A 17,118-nucleotide genomic window follows, 5' to 3' on the forward strand; every position below is an offset into this window, starting at 1 on the left:
AGCACATTACATATTCCACTTGGCAAACACTTCTTGAACACCTAGTATGATAGGCACTGTGCTAGATCCTTAAGACACAGTGTTGAACAAAATAAAAATTCCTGTTTTTCTGGGAAAACTTCCATTATAAGTTCTATTATAGAGGAAGGCAATGAACAAAATAAGATCATGACAAATAGACAAATAATGTGAAAGGAATAATACACATGGTGAAGTGATAGAGAATACTCGGTGACCGGGGAGTGAGAACAGGGGTGGTGACGTGGGCTGATCTACTGATATGACAGCACAAACCATGCCCAAGAGTAAGAGTCGAACTTAAAAAATGAACAGAAATACTATTAGTTTAAATATAAAAAAATCCTTTGAAGAAAGCAAATTCAGAATAGTGTTTAATATTTGTAAGATCACCAATGTGGACACAGTGATATCACGTGAGAATATCTGTGGTTAAAACACCTTGGGTGTTTCATTTCTAAAGTTAAATTCCACTGGCATATTCTGTTTCAAGTTCTTTTCATCTTCTTAAAAGTTATACGTGGAAGTTGTTTTAATGTTGGTTCAGTTCTTTCTGTATATATATCATAAAAATGTCAAGTTGACCCTTCAAAAAGTTGGTTTCATCTGGGCGCAGTAGCACACTTCTGTAATCCCAGTGACTTGGGAGGCTGAGGCAGGAGGATCGCCAGCCTCAGCAAGGGCGAGGTGCTGAGCAACTCAGTGAGACCCTGTCTCTAAATAAAATACAAAATAGGGCTGGGGATGTGGCTCAGTGGTACAACACCTCTGAGTTCAATCCCCAGTATCCCCCCCACCCCCCCAAAAAAAAACAAAGGAAAAAAGAAAATTGATTTTGCTTAGCAGAGAAAATAAAAATGTTCCATTTCTCCCTAGAAAAAGGATAATATTTTCTAATTGTGCAAACACTAGGAGAGTGTCATTTGACTCCGTATTTTGACAGCTGCTTTGCGTTTATTATTGGAGAGGCTTTTCATACAGCATGCTCCTATTTTTTCCTAGTAAAGGGATATTAACATTATTTTGAAATTTAAGGGATTCTTGATAAATAGACCCCTCACTTCTTAACTCCTTAAGGGGAAAAATAAAAGCCTTTTGAGAAAAAAGAAAGAAGAATAATTTTAGACTTTGAGCTCCTTGATTTGGGCATCAGTAGCATCCATCATGGTAATATAAAAATGTGGCATTTTGGGACAGTCCCTGTTGTGCTTCCCATCATTCTGCAGAATAAGTCCCAATAAGTCGCTTTCAGATGGTTAAACAAACATGCAAACAAAAAACTACTGCACATTTTGTCTGGCATTTAATAGATGTAGGAATTGTTTGCTGAGTTGAGTTGTCTTGAGCTAAGCAAGTGCAACTCCATTTTACAATGGGAAACTGAGGTCCGTAGAACTTGTAGGTGCATCTGAATTGTGCTTTGCACTCTCCCAACAGCTCCCATCCAAATTAGCTTATTTAAGAGTTAGTCCCCACCACAATTAGATGTAAAGTAGAAAAAGATGAGAGGAACATTTGAAATACACTGAATTAGTCACTTGCTAGATTCTCCTATAGAGTGAGTCAGTTTCTGTTACTATGGGAAATCTAAAACCTAATGATTAAAAGATTCAGGCTCTTGGATAATGATTGAAAGGTTATTCTTTAAAGAACTCCCCCCCCCCCTCAAAAAAGCTATTATTAATCTTTTTTTTTTTTTCTTGGTGTGGTGCTGGGACTCAAACCCAGGGCCTCACGCATGTCAGGCAGACCCTCTACCACTAGCAACATTCCCAGCCCTATTATAATCTTTGAACTAAAAAAAAAAAAAAGTCCTATCATATATAGAAAAAAATCTCTTATATACTATTGGTGTTAGTTTAAATTGATTCTATTTTTATGAAGAACTTATGACTACCTACCAAAATTAAAGTGAACATATTTTAGACTTAGCTCTGGCCATTCTGTAGTGATTTACTTTTATGAGTGTATTCAAATTGTGGACATATTGGCACTGCAGTATAGGGACATATAAGGAAAAAGATTTAACGAATATATGATATTAACTGGAACATGGTTAGTTGTAGATGAGAACTTAAAACAGCTTAAGTGTTCACTGATAGACTGCTGACTACACAAATTATGGGCTACCTGGGTAATGACAGTTTATGCACACCTTTGAAATATAATATTGATCTATGCATGGACGTGACAAGATGGCCACAATATGCTAAGTCAAAGGCTGCTTAGCAGAAGGCTCTAGGTGGAGTGAAACTATTCACCCATGCATTGGTGATGAAACCTCTGGAAATGAGGTGGGCTATTTATGTAATTTACTCATTTCTACAATATGATTTTTTAAAAAATGAAAATAGATTTTTTTTGAATTTTAAAAATTAAAAAGTAACTTTATATCTGGATACCTAAGAAGTCTGTTGTTTTGATGAATAGTTAGCCAAACCCAGGAAATGGCTAAATGTTCCTACTTTGCCACAGTGCTTCGAGTGCTACCTGCATTGTTAGTGTTCAGTGAATATTTTGAGGGAATATGTGAGCAAGGACATTTAACCCTGGTCACTCTGGGACAGGGGTATGTAGGGACAATAGTATTCATACCTTCTAATGCTATATTTAGTCAGTGAGTCATTGGAGAAGAGTTTGAAAAACACAATGATAGGGTTAATTTATCCCTACAAAACATAGACCCACATAAAATAGTTTGGGGATTCCATTTGCATTGGAAAATAATTCTTTCTTGTGGGGAGTGTTGGGGGTGGAACCCAGAACCTCCTTCATGCTGGGCAAACACTGCCGCTGAGCTGCATCTCCAGCCCTTGGAAGAGGAATCTTACTGAGTCCTCATCATAAGATTTTTTTGAGTATCTGTCTCTTAAGACACTTACCTATTGGATCAAAAGACACAGAAACACAAAGAGGAGGGAATGTTAGAGATGGCTCAACAGGTTCAGCTAATTTAGCAACACCCACAAGGAGCTCACATGGACTGAAACCTGGGACGGTGCTTCTATTCTCTCCTACCAGCAAGTTCTCTAACTACCAGAAAGTTCTTTATGGCATTGAATTGGAATCAGCTGCTTTACAAAACTGACCAAGTCTAAGGAGCTCTCCTCACTGGTTTAAAGAATGGGCCCTGGCATAAGAGACTTGCTCTGAATTCCAGTTTCTACATGTAGGTGCTGTGTGACCCTTGGGCAAAGAAAACACCTTTCTCTAAACCTAAGCAGTTTCTTTTCAAAATGGGGATAGTTATGATTTATGCCTTACGGAGTGTTTTTCAGAAGATAGTGAAATACGTGCAAATTGTTCTTTGCAATGTACAGTGTAAAACGCTCAATAATACCATCACAATTTTTATAGGCTTTTTCTATTGGATATTTGATAGAAACAGAGAGGATAGTGGCAAAAGCAGTAGCGAAGAGATGATGTGTCAGTGGATTGTGTGCCTGAGACCCTTGGTCTTGGCGACCCAGGCATCTCCTGTTTTCCTCACTAAAATCAAGGTTGGGGAGGGAATTTCATACAATTAATTTGAAAACAAAAAAAGTCTTCCTTTCACAATTAGAGCTACTAACCTATGAAAGTAACTCCCAAGTGTATGAGAGTCCACTGGCCTAGGGAGGGAGACACATAAAGAAATACCTTCTTTTTCAGCTTTTCTCAAAACTGTCCTCTCTAAAGCTTCCTTATACCCAAACAGCTATCAGGGGAGCACCAGTCTTCTCCGTCACTCTACCACCTTTCTGATGGGTGATGACTGCCTCTCAGGCTGGATCTGACTTGACACCATTCCTGAAGACATAAACCATAAATCCTCAACGTACTGGGAAGGCATGGGTGAGCAATGTCTATATGTACTCGCCATCTGTATCTTACCAACCAGATGAAATGCAGCAGACTAGGAGACTTAGGATTGGGTCTAGCTAGCCTTGACCTAGACATGAACTGTATGAACTCTTAGCATCTCAATTTACTCATCTACAAAGTGGTTACAAGTGATAGTTCTTACACGGTGTTCTCAGGAGCTCTAGGTCTGTGTGGTAGCAGTGGGTTCCTGGCCTCTATCTTGTTCCAAGCAGAACAGTAATATCTCATCACCTGCCCCCAAATGTTCCCTCTGGCAAGGGCACCTTAAGCGCAGAGTAAGTCACTGATATGAGCCCCACCAATTACTTAAGAAAAATATGAGCTGCTAAAAGAAGCCTATTGAAACAACACCACAAAGCGGTACCCTTACCTGGTGAGTGAGTGGGTGGAAGGAGGAAGGGTTTACAGAGGGAGAAGCATGTTTGACTGAGAGGTGCCTTCTGAGTCTCTGGAATGTACAGCTGCAGAGCCAGCTGCATCAACAGAACTACAGTGCAGTGCCCTGCGTGTTGGGCCATGACCTCCCTCTGCAGGGACCGCAGGGTACAGGGTGGGGTGAGGGGAAGACTGAGTATGCACTTAGGTGTGAGTTTCAGTCCTGGGACAGGGAGTTTCATTTCTCTGAACCACTATTTCCCTAAGCAGTTTCTTTTCAAAATGGGGATAAAAATACTAGATCAGCCTAATAAGCATATCATGTGGTTTAAACACGATGAGTTTGGGCTGGGTATGTAGCTCAGTGATAGAGTGCTTGCCTAGCATATGCAAAGCCTTGGGTTCAATAACCAGTAAAGGTGGAGATGGAGGTGAGGATGGAGGGTAGAGAAGAGACAAAGTCTGAAAGTCATTTTGTAAATTAAAAAGTCCCCTAAAGATGTAAGTTGTATTTGGTAGCCCAGGAGATAGATGTTTAAATATGAGCCTTTAAAAATCCCCAAAAGCTTGCTAAGATCTCTTTCTAAGATATGAACATAAAAAAAAAGATCGGTGAATTATCAAATAAATGAAGTATTTTACTCTGTTCACATAAATTTTAAATAGATCTTAATTATAAAGACCATTGGATATGATGCCAAATAATGAACTACATATAAAATTATAAAGATGTAAATATATAAGACAAAAGTATACATATAAAATTTAATTATATCATTTCAAAAGATATAACTGAATCATTCTTAAGGAACTACTGAGTAGCAACTTTTAAATGTGTACAGTATATTAAAACATTTTTACAAAAATACCCTAAGTCTAGTCTCCATTTCCTACTCCATCAAGTAGTGCCTGCTTTGCTCCTATTTCAGATGGCTGTGTCTCCGAGTTGGGTGTCACAGGTCTCTGCTCAAGTCACGCTCACAGACTGAGATGCCAGAAGACTGTGGAGCTCTGCTTCCTACAGAAAACCATCAACTCTTCTGGTCGGTGAGTTCTCTAGAGCAATCCTCTTCATTCTCCTCTGAGCAAGACAGGTTCAAGATACTCCTCACGGGGTGAATCCAGGATGTAGTCTGTGTTACGTGACTTGAGAAGAACAAGGAATACAAATTAGGATCTGAACAATGATCTTTCTACCCAGCCACACAAGTACTGATCTTGGTTCCACTGCAGCCACCCTTCTGCAGTCCCTGGTAATAGAAAGCAGTTAGAACTGAACCCAACCGGTATGAATAAATCTTAGGCATGTTTTAAGGTTTGAAGAAAATCCATCTCCTTCTTTCCTCACTGGTAACAAGGAATGCAGGTTAATGCATCATCTTTGATTTCTCTTTTTTCCTTACTGGATAATATCAGTTAGCAAGTCCTATGATTGTCTAGCTGTAATATCTCAGCAATCTGTTCCCCCTCTCCTTTCCCAATGCAGTAGTCTGGGTCACTAAAATAGTGACTGCCTCTGTTCTAATTCTTTTCTAATTCATCGCCTACTCCAGCATAGAGATCTGACAAATCCAATTAATGGCTTCTGGAACAAATACACATTCTATAGTATGAAACATCTTGTTTTTTATACTCCGCAATAACATTTCCTTCTCTGCCACAATCCTCTTCCCTAAAGAGTTAACTTATCCTCATTCTAAAGAACCAAATCTCCCTTAAGATTCCTCCAATCTGTGCACAGTCTTGTCTCTTATTATACTGTATTTTTAATGCCTATTTATTTGTAGGCTTTTTTACAACATTTGAAGCTCTTCGAGGGCAGGAACTATTTTTTATCTTGGAATTTATGGTGCCTGACATGTTCTCAGAACAAAGGATTAGCATCCTGAAAGACAAATTTAGGAAAAGAACACAAATTTGAGGAAGGAGGTACAAAAGATAGTGGGCATGTGCAGGGAGTAGTAAAACATCACACAATCTTGGTCCTACTTGCTGGATGGGATGGTGTTTCTCAGGACTCATCTCTTACTCTAAGCCTTCAGCTAGATGAAACTCCTAAATCCACTGTTTGCCTACCTCCTGAGAGTTTGACAGACAGCTTCTGAATTTAGGATGGAAATTTGTTTCTTCTTTTTGGGAACTGTCTCTAGCTCTGATTTGCCACACTGCCTGCATCCACCCTAGATCAGTTTCCCCAGCCTATCCTCCCACACCAACCTCAGAAGCAGCATCACGTCTTAGATTAAGTGTGCCTGAAGGCCAGTGCCCATGAAGATCTAATAGACTGTGGATCCGAATGTATAGCCTAGGTCATACAACAACATTTTCCAAAGTATGTTCCAAGAGTTTTTAATAAATGCTGTATGAAGAAAGACTTGTATGATGTCAAATCCTACAGGTTAAATATAGGCAAATGGGGTTCTTAAGTATAGGACTTCCCAGCACCTTTAATATGCTAATGTGTCCCATGAATCTTTGAATATGCAACATTACTTAAACTAGCATGCTCCTGCTACTTACACATAGGGCTAGTGTTCAGGAAGTATCACAAAAATGAACCCATTTTATTGGCTATTGATGCCAATTACTGAAAATATGGGACTGATACAAATATGGGACTGTCATTTCTGACTTGGTTTGTTTTCAATCCTATCCTCTAACTTTTGTTCGAATCACTCTGAACAAATTATTCAGCTTCTCTGTTTAAATATTATAGATGTAGCTTTCTGTGGAAGAAGATTGCTGATAATCTCACAATGGGGTTAAAGGGGCTCATGCCATTTAAGAACCAAGGTGAATGTGACAAGGCCCAGATATCTTCATAGTTTCAAAACCTTGAAGCATGGTTAAGTGGTACAAAGAATCATTATTCTCTTCACAATAATCCATATTACTATTCACTCTTTAAAGTGGTTTAAAGGAATTTTTCTTGATGATGGCTAAATTTACAAAAGCATCTGATTCGGTACAGGTTAATTTCATTTCAAGGCCTTTATAAAGCTGGGAAGCTGCCTAAATTGAAAGTGGTTTTAAAGAAATACTAACGAGAGCAGCATAAGAAGGGTGGAATGGCACTGCAAGGTGAAACGAGGACACAGCATCCTGTCAAAAGTGTGTGTTTGAAGCGAAGAAGCTGGAGGAGAATGCTCTGCTTATTTCACAGTCTCGGTATCCATGAGTGTCATGTTTATCAGCACACTTACAATATGTTGGTCCAAGGGAGAGACTGCAATTTAAGTTATCTTTAAAATTTCCCTCCCCTATAATGTTCCCTAATTGGGGAGGATGGGAAGAAAGGAAACCAGGAGCAACCACCTAAGGGAAAAATTTAGGTTCATGTTTTGCAATTTGACTATTTCACACAATATTCTTATACTTGAAATATTATAACTGCACAAATACAGAGTCCATTAGATTGGTGATTAAAATAATCAAAAGTAAGATGTTTAAAAAAAACTGAAGTGATTTTTTAAAATCAGCAAATCAACATCTGATCTTGCTCCAAATAGAAAGGTAATTCCATGAAATTCAAATTTTATCAGTCTTACATTCACAGCATACTTTTCTGGACTTGCTTAAAAACACACAAGCACACCTAAGTGTCAAACATGTAGCTACTTCAATGACTCACTAGGAAACAATAACACTGAAACAACAGGGTGATGTTTTCTGTGCTTTGAGAATATATTTCCACAACAGAATCTTGGGTAAATGCATCCAGAAGCAAGGGGTCAGAGTTTCTGAAAGTCAGGTAATGCATGTGAAGGTCCTGGCAAAGAGCACATATTCAATGAATGATCACAGTCTATTGATAATTAGGGCTTTCTGATTATTGTAAGAAAAACTTGGAATTTTGCCTATGATGCTGGAATGGGGCCAGTTTTGAGTATACCATTCAATTTTAGGTCTTTGTGAGCACTGTGGCTAAAGAGCTTTGACATAATCGGTGTGATGAGATAATCCCAGATTTACTGGCTTTGAGAACATTCTAGTATTAGAAATATTTCCTCTCTGATTTGTGCACTTGGTAACTCAGCTGAAAAGAGAGAATAAACCAGTCCTGTTGATTCTGTTTAATTAATAAAGACCCGATGGTGAATAAAGGGAGATGCTGCTATTTAGAAGGAAAAATTTAGAGGTCCAGAAAATAAATGAAGCTGACTACAAAACATAAAAACCGTCCATTTGAACATACAGTACCTCTGGCAAATGCTCCTGCAGAGACAGTGCATCTGACCTGATTTGGAGAGCAATCAACAGCAGTTCAGACATATTTGAAAATCCGAAAAGCATATTATCCCCTGCCTTTGAATAGTTGCCAAATCTGTTGTTGGAAAACAATAATATTTGATCCGGGAAAATGATGGTATTGTGTGTTTTTAAAAAAAATAATATTAGTAAATTGAAGGACATATTTTAGAGCTTATAAAAAACCTAAAAGAACATGCTTTATTTCATTGGCAAAGAAATATAAGCGAATTATTTAAATCCCATTATAATTACCCTCCTTATGTTTCTTACCTCGTAGCTAGAGGAGCAAAATGCTTTCTTTCAAAAAAGAAAGCAAATGCTTTCTTTCAAAATAAAAATTTAGGACAGCCTGCTAAGCAAAAAGTGGGCTTAAAGACAAAAAGTGTAACAGTTTTGTAGAAATTCATTCTTATAACTGTCTATGATGATGAAAGGAGAGGTTCTTCTGTAACTTTCCAATGTAGATGGCCCTATTTATAAATCTCTGAGTTTAATAAGACTTGCCAATATTATTTTATCATGCCTAAGATCAAGCTGCAGGATCAGAGCCAAAAGTAATTAACTTCCAATGTCATTTTTTAGGGGGATAACTTTATGGGTATAATATTCATATGAACCAGACAACAAAGTAAATACATGTTCATATGATTTGTTTCAGGCAGTAGTCACTTTGAATCATTGGAAAAATTTATTCCTGGCCACAGATTCCAAGTAGTGAAGTATATAAAAGATCTACACTTAAAACAGAATTTCCATTTTTTAAATTAACAAATTAGAGCACAAGAATATAAGGTGAACCACGTCAATAAAAGTACTAAAAACTCACCAAACCATAGTAAGGTATCATATAATCTGGCCACAGGCATTGGTTATGAGAATAACCACAGATCAGCAATATGAGGAATCCATCCCAAAATATGAAAGAGAAGATTATAGGCATTTTGTTCCCACTAATACAAGAATTCCCTCTTACATAATTTTAGAACTGTACCTCTAAAATGAATATTTTTCATTAATGAACTTTGTAAATATCACAGAACACTTTGAGCAGTTTGTACTGAGTGATCTGGAAAGTCAGTAGGGCTCTGATCAAACGTTAGCAGGATCTCATTCAAATCTTTACAGGACAAATTTTATTTTTATTATATATTTATGGTCCTTTCTATAAAAATACATTTTGGAAATCTTGAAATTCCAATTAATTAAAAAAACTTAGTCTGAGATATTAAATTATAATAATCTAAAGCTATAGTAATATTTTACTTACATATAATATTGAAGTAATTGCTATCACTAGACTTGTAAAAGATAAAAATTCCTGATAAAAAACATAAAGAATATTAATTATATTCTTCAGATACTATATATGACTTGGATTGTTGTCAATCATTACATAGAGCTAACATCCCAACTCCAAAACTGACATAATTAATTTTTCAAAGAAAGAAACAGCTGTATAAATCACAGATTGCAGCCCTGGGTAATTCTGAAAAATTAATCCTGTTTTTGATCATGATAGGACAAAAACCAAACAGAATAAAGTAAAAAATATGTCCTACTGATATCGATACCTAGATACCTATATCCTGGACTATAAGATACTAATCATGATATAGGCTTGTGGGTGTATTTATACTTTAACATATATCCTTTGACAGTGTCCAAAAAAAAAAAAAAATTATGTTCTCCATCCCAGAATGTGGCATTGCTGCTAGGAGGCAGACATTCAGGCAAAGACTACTTTCCTAGCCCACCCTATCTTTATATTGAGCATGGGATTAGTTCCTGCCAATGGAAGGGGACAGAACTGTTTCTCTTTTATGAGTCTGAGGTCTTTAAGAAGATGGAGTGCCTTCTACACTCTTCAATCCTCACTCATTAACTACATGTAAAGGACTCTGAGGCTGCAGAGGATGGGTGGAACCAAGAGAAATGAAGCAGTCTGGACATCAAATTTACCATCCAGAAGAAATAGCCACACCCATTAAACAGGAATGTTGCACTGATCTGTGGGTATTAAGCTACTGAAAGGAGATGTGCTACTGCAGTTAGTGTTATGTGAATCACTGCCAAGCCCAAGGGAGTATTTCAAGAGGAAGCCATGACTGACTTTGCCAGGGAATATATGTACTACTTTTATAGTTTTAAAATACAGAAAACCGGCAATAAATAATTTTCTTGCTACTTTATGTCAACAATCAAAAGACTGTCAGAATATAGACTAATACACACTAAATTTAATTAGAAACCACTTTGCAAGACCACATTATTTTCAGATTAAATTCCCACTAGTGTGCAAAAGTACATAAAATATAGAAACTCCTTTAATTTTAATGTTCTTTAAGATAGAATTATGAGTAACACAGGCTTTCACTTAATTTAGTAAATAAATTTATTAAACATCTGACTAAACATATTTTCTTAATTACCAAATTTGAAACTTTAAAACCTGAAATTTAAAACATACAATTTCAACTTATTTTATATCGAGTCTAATATTATTTTTATACCAAAGTTAATTTTATATATATATATATATATATATATATATATATATATATATATATATATANGAGAAAAATTTATATCACAAAACTGAAAGTGAGTTTGAGAGATTCTTAAAGAGAAAATTTTTGAGGTCTTGAGGTATTTTGTTAGTATTACTGACACCATCATGTGAAGTGCTACAGTCATTTGAGAGTGAGTGCTTGAACCCTCTAATTCTAGTGAAAAATTATGGGATTTAAAAAACATACCATCATCCTCTATAGTTCTCTCACATACTTTGAATACTGATTGATTTCAATGGTGCCTGCCATGTGTGGACTTATGACTACATGGATTTAACTGTCCATTATGAGAAAAGGAATACTGAGACAGTTGAAATATCCGTCCAAGTCATATTTTAGAGACAGGATCTGACTTCTGAGAATTTAACCAGTATGTTAGACTCCTCTGTTATCTGGGTTGGTTTCCATGACAACACATGAAGAGGCTCTGAAGTGGATTAGGTGATACCATCTGAATGGGGCCCTTCAGCTCAGCAAGGTGAAATTAATTGAATAATTAACTCAATGATCACAGATAATCTGTCCAACGCTACTATATCTTTTTAATAGTACTTGTCATGAAATTTATAAAAAAATGTTATCTGAATAACTGTGAATAAAAAGTACATGTGAAGCCTGAATCAGAGGCCTTTGTGCTTCCCCAGCAGTCAGAAATTTTGAGTCATGTGACAATAAATTCTAAATATGTTTATTTTTGTCCACTAAACTATTAGCTTCTGCAGGTCAGGAATGTGTCTTTCTTATCTTTATAGCTTGTGTCTGGCTCACAAAAAGTGGAATCAATAAATGTTTGATGCCTGGATACAATACATCCCACTGACATATTATTATAGTTACAGCATTGACTGAAAAGTGGGAGACTAACTTATTTATAGTTGAGGTTCAGATAAAACAATCCTCAGATGTGATAATGCAGTGAATTTGTCTTACATAGTTTACAGATATGTTTACAGAAATTGAACATTACCTGGGGAAAAAGAGACTCACTTAATTTAGCTCAAAAGTCACCAAGTAATCAGAATAGCCCACCTTGCCAATACTCTCACATCCAAGCAGCTTGCTAAGGTCTAGTCACACATTTGGTAATGATTGAAGCAGTATTATAATTCAATTTTAATTAGAGTTTCTGGCATTTATATGTAAATTTACTTGAATCCCAGGCTTTAAGTTATAATTATTTACGGCAAATAAATACTCTTGTAAGCTAACAAATCTAGTTTTAACCATTAGAATATAAAATGTTTTAAAAACACAAAGCTCTTCCTAAGAGCTCACTCTATCCTTCATTCTCTACCCCTTGCCAATAACTTATATAATTCAGGACACACACTCTGCTTTGAGGTTAGCTGATAATCAAAATTAATTCCCCTTTACCATGTAACTTAACATATCCACAAGTCCTGGGGACCAGGATTGGACATTGTTGGAGATCACTGTTTTCTGTCTGCCACACTCCCTTACTCCTCAGTTGCTTCTTTGTAATGCCTAGGGCCACTTCCATGAAGTAAAAAGGCACTGGGGTTTGAATCAATTCTTGCAATTTGCCTAAAACTTGGTAAATTTGTTACAAGATTATATGACAATGAAAATAATCCAATGGATGAAGAACAAGGTGCCAAAGATCTTACAGAAAGCAAATTAAAGGAAAAGCAATTGTTAAGGACAGAACTGTGTCTAGGAAGAGAGGCTTCAACAGAAACCAACCCTGCTGACACCTTATTTTGGGACTTCAGACCTCCAGAACTGTGAGAAAATAAATTTTTATTGTTTAAGACATCTACTCTGGGCTATTTTATTATGGAAGCACTAGCAAGCTAACACAGCAACTTGGGAGGAAAAGTGACAAAAAGAAGTATATGTTAATAAATCTATATAAAGGGTCCTAGAAGCAGAGAGAAGTCTACATCTGGCTAAACCAAGTATAACTCCAAAAAGGTGATAAATTTCCAAAGAACTCTATGCAAACCTGGGGGATTTGCTTATAATACCCCAATGAAATTCTGGAAATCATGCTTCATGCCCAATTTATACCTGTCATTATTGAAATGGTAGGGAAAAGAGCTTGATGTTGGATGTCTAGATCTGGATGTTTTATTCATCTCAGTGGCTTTGCCATTCTGAATAACCCAAGCCAGCTGGCTGGCCTTTCGTTTAAATGACAATTTCTCCTACAGAATTTCATATTTCTATACATCTTTGTAGGTATTTATAGAAAATCCTGGGCAAGCTGTTCCAGGCTCATGATCAATGCAACCTTTCTGCTCCTATCACTGGGCTTTTGACTGTCCAGAGAGTAGTAGAAATGTAGGTTTTGGCTACTGGTTTCTATTTGCAGCTGTGCAAATGTTGTCATTTAAAACTCCTTCATTGGTAAATAGCAATGAAGCAAGGGAAGGAAGGGGAAACTACATCTGTTAAGAGCTCACCTTGAGCCAGATATTTTGCCAGGGGCTTTAGATCCCTAATTTCATTCAATTCTCAAAACCATCTGGGGAGATAGAAATTATTGTTATTGTTTTCAGGAGGATACATTGAAATAACCAATACTAAGTTCATGCTTGAAAGTGGTGACAAAAATATTAGAACCCAGGTCCATTAGGTACTGAAGCCTCCTTTCTCTCCTCCATTGATTGCTTCTCCAAACTGCCAACAGTATTTACTCACTGGAAAAATATTCAGTCCTACACATACCACACCGTGTGCAACAGAATGGATATTCTAAATAAGTTATCACATAGGTGGTTACAACTTTGAAATGCAAACTAGTGAGGATTTTAGTATATTACAACTTATTCATAGAAAAGTAGTGTTTGTAGGCAAAATGTTAATCAGGACTACCTTGACTACTTTTAAGTCCTGTGCTGGTTTCTTCATTATTGTCTCATTAAGAATGGCATGCTTGGAGGACTAGGTTTATAACTCAGTGATAGAGTGCTTGCCTAGCACATGTGAGGCATTGGGTTCAATCCTCAGCACCACATAAAAATAAATAAATAGTCAGGCGTGGTGGCACACGCCTGTAATCCTAGCGGTTTGGGAGGCTAAGATGGGAGAATCACGAGTTCAAAACCAGCCTCAGCAACCTCAAGGTGCTAAGCAACTCAGTTGCGACCCTGTCTCTAAATAAAATACAAAATTGGGCTGGGGATATGGCTCAGTGCTTGAGTACCCCCAAGTTCAATCCCTAGTACCAATAAATAAATAAATAAATAAAAGTATTGTGTACATCTACAACTAAAAATATTTAAAAAAAATATTTTAAAAAAACGAAAAATATTTTTAAAAAAAGGAAGAAAAAAAAAAAAAAGAAAGGTATGCTTAGGTTCTTATCCATGCAGAATACAGCGAGGAGCCTACCCTAGCCCGAAGACAGAAATTGTCCTGACGCCTCATTAAATGAGCCTTAGAGCTTATTAGTCTGTCAGTGAACATTTCTTAACTTATTGAAAATGAATCAAAGCAGCCAAATTAATGAGGTCTTCAGAGGGAGAGAGCTTCACAATGTCCAAAAAGTGAAGCTAAAACAATCTGCCCAGGATTCGGGGAAAGGTAAAAGGAGTAACTTTTTATTTCCAATCTCCCATATTTCCTCTCCAATCCCCCAAATTTCTAATTGCTTTAGAATTACTAAAGATAGGATCTATTTGCAGAATAAAGTTAGGCCCTAAGAAACTGTAAGCTCAAATTCTTCCTTGTGTGTTTTCAATTTTTTATTTTATAAAGGAGATGACAAGGTGTAACCGAAGTTTTTAATTAACACAGTAGGCTGACAATGGTCAATCTTATCCATATATAGGTTAAGATCCACATTCTTTCCTACTTGGGAACAACCTAACTATCTTATTCTATCCAAAGTTCAGATACATACTTATGGTTGTTAATGAACTCTGACTGGAAATAAGAAAATCATGCCTATCGAAAATTAGAGTTACAAAAGCAAAGCTTCAAATATTGAACATCTCATAAGATATTGGGGAGTGATTGTCATAATTTGTTATTCCAACCTAATAGCTACCTTTTTACTGTTCATCCAAGCAGAGTTTCTATGTTAGCAATATGCTGTAGAAAATCAACATTCCAAAGATGTGGCACATGTCTTATAAGACATTACTTCCCCACACCCACGGCAGACATCTTTAATTAATTGATCAAGGCCTATGTTAGTGAGGTTAAATATGGCTTTAGAATTCTCAAACAACACTTGAGGTAGTCATCATCAACTAAGAGCTGGTGTGAGGTGTCATCTACTTTCCTTCCCAGCTCTACACAAAACTTTAGTTTTATTAAAAAAAACAAAAACAAAAACACAGATTTCCTATATTCTACTGATGTGTAATAGAGAACAGAATCTATAACATGAGAAACAATATTTCAATACCTCCGATTTTAGATTTGACATATAAGGAGAATTACAAGACCATGCAAGTAATTTTTAAAAGCAAATAATTATATCTATTTGAAGTCACCAATAATATAATTGAATATTCATTAGCAAGTATCTGATATTTAGAAGCTTATACTATTTATTTACAAATATTGTATGTACATATAATTTAATTGACATAATATTGGGAAATGGCATTTTAGTAGGTATCCTCTAACATGGTTCCCAGAGAACCACATCATCTGGAATCCAGTCTTGTGTAGTTGCCTACTACACTGTACCAGGGTTGGTTTTTGTGACCAACAACAGATGAGAAGGTATATCACTCACTTCTGAGATTGGTTTTGAAAGGCACTGTAGCTTTTTTTTGTCAGGTATCTCTCATCCCTTGTTCTTAGGGAAGGCAGCTGCTATGTTGGGAGTGACCCCACAGACTTATATGAGAAGTTGAGGCCTCTGCCAACAGCCTCATATATTTCAAGCTTGAAATAAGTCTTCTAGCCAGCCTAGCAAGCCACTCTTCAATTCCTGGGGGGCCCAGCTAGCAAACAGCTTGACAACTTCATGAAAGACTCAGGAAGACAGAATGCAAGAGCATCAAAATAACGCAGGGAAGTCAATTCTGTATTGTTGATGTTTTGAAACTGGGTGGAAAAAAATTATTATGTAGAAATAGGGAATTAATATAAGTATGATCATTGATCACAGTAAATTCAATCTTTTGATGAAAAGTTAAAAGAGTACAATGGAAGCAAGTATCAGCTATATCTAATTTGCAATTATAAACTCAGTTTTACTAATAAACATGATAACTCTCAAAATATTTTTATTTATCACATAACATACTTTAATATAGAATCATATGAAAAGATTTTCGTAAATTTGTATTAGTATACAACTTCAAGGGGAAGATAAGAAGTTGAGCGAAAAAATGATCAAGTAATGAGATAATTTTATTACAGCACCCTCAAGATAATGAATACTTTGTCATTAAGAATGCTGCGACTCGAGAGGTTTGTCGCACGGAGGGTAACACTGCTTATACAGCAAATCGCCCCGTGGCTAGAGTCTGCAGCGCGCGCTGGGAAACGAGGAGATAGCGACGCAGGGATACAGCGCTGCAGTTTCTGCCAGCCGTGCAAGCACCGTACTCAGGGCTGAATTCTGGGTTCGAGACGGGGGAAGGAAGTGGTCCATCTCGGTTCTCCACACCGGTCAGACCACAGAGGAGGCCAGCGGCCACCATGTTGGAAAGCTGACGTCACCATACCTGTTTTTGACTGACTGCAGCTCATTCAGCCATAGAACAGGTAATTTCAGGCTGCAATTCGCCTGCAGCTTGCAGACAGATTGCTAGGGTTCAGTGCCTGGGTGCTTCTTAGAACCTGATCTTATCGGAGGGAACACCGAGCGCGGGGCGGCCGAGTTCCGGCTCCCGGAACCGCCCTGGCCCAGGGCCGCGGAGCCTGCGGAGGCTGCTTCTTGGACCCTGCTCCTATCAGAGCATACACCAAGCACTAAGTGGCCGAATTCCGGCTCCCGGAACTGAGCCCGTGGGGACTGCTTCTTGGAGCCTACACTTATAGGAGCTTACACTGAGCACGGAGCGGCCGAGTTCTGGCTCCCGGAACTTCCCTGGCCCGGGGCTAGGAGCCC

General features: G+C 37.3%; 1 protein-coding gene across 2 annotated transcripts in view; it reads right to left on the minus strand.

The window, feature by feature from the left end:
• Nucleotides 1-4,874: 4,874 nt before the first annotated feature.
• Nucleotides 4,875-17,118, minus strand: part of Stxbp4 (syntaxin binding protein 4) — a 155,948-nt gene continuing 143,704 nt past the window's right edge. For both annotated transcript variants that reach the window (XM_048788698.1, XM_015495449.2), the window contains exon 17: nucleotides 4,875-5,403. In XM_048788698.1, coding sequence (XP_048644655.1) covers nucleotides 5,289-5,403 — 115 coding nt within the window. In that variant the 3' untranslated portion in view covers nucleotides 4,875-5,288. The remainder of the gene's footprint in view (nucleotides 5,404-17,118) is intronic.

Source organism: Marmota marmota, unplaced genomic scaffold (genome assembly GCF_001458135.2).
Source record: "Marmota marmota marmota unplaced genomic scaffold, marMar, whole genome shotgun sequence".
Classification (NCBI taxonomy): domain Eukaryota; kingdom Metazoa; phylum Chordata; class Mammalia; order Rodentia; family Sciuridae; genus Marmota; species Marmota marmota.